This window comes from Penaeus japonicus, unplaced genomic scaffold, assembly GCF_977035675.1.
Source record: "Penaeus japonicus unplaced genomic scaffold, GWHDUDI00000001_assembly GWHDUDI00001302, whole genome shotgun sequence".
Lineage (NCBI taxonomy): Eukaryota > Metazoa > Arthropoda > Malacostraca > Decapoda > Penaeidae > Penaeus > Penaeus japonicus.
In genome coordinates this window covers 1-2,500 of record NW_028235704.1, presented here as the reverse complement: position 1 = coordinate 2,500, position 2,500 = coordinate 1, and the positions used below count along the sequence as shown (strand labels likewise).

Genomic DNA, 2,500 nt, shown 5'->3' with positions numbered 1-2,500 from the left:
AAAAGAACTCAATACAAATATCTGATTAACATTGACATACTTCAAATATATATATATTTTGTTTATATATAACGAACACAAAGAACAAGTAGCAAAGTAACTCAATAGTGGAGAGAGGAATGCTAATATAAAATATAAAGCAAAAATTCTCAGAAAAAAAAAAAAAATCTTCATCTTGTAACAGAATCCACCCAACCAACCTTGCTGCCTCAATCCCTAAAGAGGTGAAGACTTCATACGTGTTGTTTGAGGTGCAACGCGTGCCGTCAACACCATAGATTGCAATGACCTGCAAGTTGTCTCCTTCCACAAGCAGTTCATACTGGGGAATCCCACTTGTGTCGTTCTGTTTACATTAAAAAGGAAATCCAAGAGGCACTTTATCAGTCCAGTGTATCCCTCTAGGAAAGGAATTGTGGGAAGTACAAAAAATGATGATTTTATCATATCTTGATGAAAAGAAGTATTGAGGTTATCTCTGCCAACAAATGAATAATTTCCTTTTTATTCTTTTTAAATATTCCTTTGACTTGGATATGTTTTATGATTGAAATTTTAATTACGATTTTAATCTTGCTTATTCATCATATCAAAACATACGAGAATCAAGTTCGAGCAGATACTAAGAAAACATGATACCAGGAATTATCTTATAATTCAACAAAATTAAATGCATAATATAAGACATAAAATCTGCACTTGGAAAATTGATTTTACAAAAATAATAATAATAAAGAAAAATCAATAAAACAAAACAAAAACAAAAACAAAAATCTAAAAAACATAAAAAAATGATGAATGACAGAAGCATAAGTAAATAACAAAAACAAAGAAAGAACAAAGAATGAAAAAATAAATTAAAAATCTTTCAAATACAAAAAAAAAAAAAAAAAAAAAAATCACAAATAATAAACATAAAAAATAAGCCATGCTCTACAACAAGAGATCACACACACACACACACACACACACACACACACACACACACACACACATATATATATATATATATATATATATATATATATATATATATATATAACTATCTGAATTGAACTCCACTGACCTGGTTGATGACAGCCCTGTTGACAGATGGCAAGCCCTTGATGATGACCTTGGTGATGTGCTGCTTGAGGCGCTGCAGCTGGCAGTACAAGGACGACACCTTGGTCTTCGAGGGACGGACGGTGAGAGTGGCGTCGGATTCTACACACACGTCCATCTCTTTCACCTGGGGAGAGGAGAGCGGAGGCTCATTAACTGTATGGAAATTCTTTGCAACGAAGAAGAAACAGAGTATTTTCTGAAGAGGAACTTTGGGAAAGAATATAAATATATCATTTATATAAAACATTTATCATGCAATCATAAATATCGTTTATATAAAACATTGATCATGAAAAATAAAAATATCTATATAAAATATTTATCATGCAATTATTTGAAGTACTTTTGATTTCATAAAAACTTACTGAGACTAAAATACATGACCCATTCCGAGTATAAAAAAAAGGTTTAAACAATGCAAATCAATGATGAATAGGACATCTAAGAAGTGGTTGGAAAAATGGCACCAAAGATGTAGTAAATATAATGGCAGGTTAACTTGCAGGGAATTTAAGTAAAAGGTATAACATTATCAAAAAAATAAGGGAAAGAATGTTCTATGAAAACTGATACACAGTGATGTGTTATAAAATGCCCAATTTACAGAGCTAAGGGAGGAGGCACCACCTACAGAAATACACACACACCACAATACTCACATACTCACTCACTCACTCTATCTCTCTATCTATTTATCTCTCTATCTCTCTCTCTCTCTCTCTCTCTCTCTCTCTCTCTCTCTCTCTCTCTCTCTCTCTCTCTCTCTCTCTTTATCTCTCTCTCTCTCTCTCTCTATCTCTCTCTCTCTCTCTCTCTCTCTCTCTCTAGATCGCTCACGACTCTCTCTCTCTCTCTCTATCTCTCTCTCTAATTAATATCTCTCTCTCTCTCTATCTCTATCTTTTTCCATCTATCTCTCTCATCTATCCTATCTATCTATCTTCTATCTCTCTCTATTTATCTCTCTATTATTTACTAGAGTCTCTCTCTCTCTCTCTCTATCTCTATCTCTATCTATCTATCTCTATCTCTCTCTCTATCTATCTATCTATCTCTATCTCTACTCTATCTCTATCTATCTACTTATCTCTATCTCTCTCTCTCTCCATCTCTCTTTCCATTTCTATCTATCTATCTATCTCTCTTCTATCCTTATCTATCTACTATCTATCATTATCTCTCACGTCTCTCTCTCTCTCTCTCTCTATCTATCTCTACTCTATCTCTATCTATCTCTCACCCTCTCTCTCTATCTCTCTATCTATCTCTCTAAACCTCTCTCCTAATCTATCTATCTATCTAATCTTATCTATCTCTATCTCATCTATTATATCTATGCTATCTTCTATCTCAATCTATCTATCTCTCTCTCTATCTATCTCTCTCTATCTCT

The 2,500-nt window shown here is 33.2% G+C and overlaps 1 protein-coding gene across 1 annotated transcript in view; it reads right to left on the bottom strand.

Annotated features, from left to right (window-relative positions):
• Positions 1–1,841, bottom strand: part of LOC147466398 (DNA-directed RNA polymerase III subunit RPC1-like) — a 2,685-nt gene extending 844 nt beyond the window's left edge. The window contains exons 1-2 of the mRNA XM_086535534.1: positions 1,067–1,841; positions 201–346 (exon numbers count right to left, since the gene is read on the bottom strand). Of these exons, the coding sequence (XP_086391660.1) occupies positions 201–346; positions 1,067–1,354 (434 nt within the window). The 5' untranslated portion in view covers positions 1,355–1,841. The remainder of the gene's footprint in view (positions 1–200; positions 347–1,066) is intronic.
• Positions 1,842–2,500: the final 659 nt, after the last annotated feature.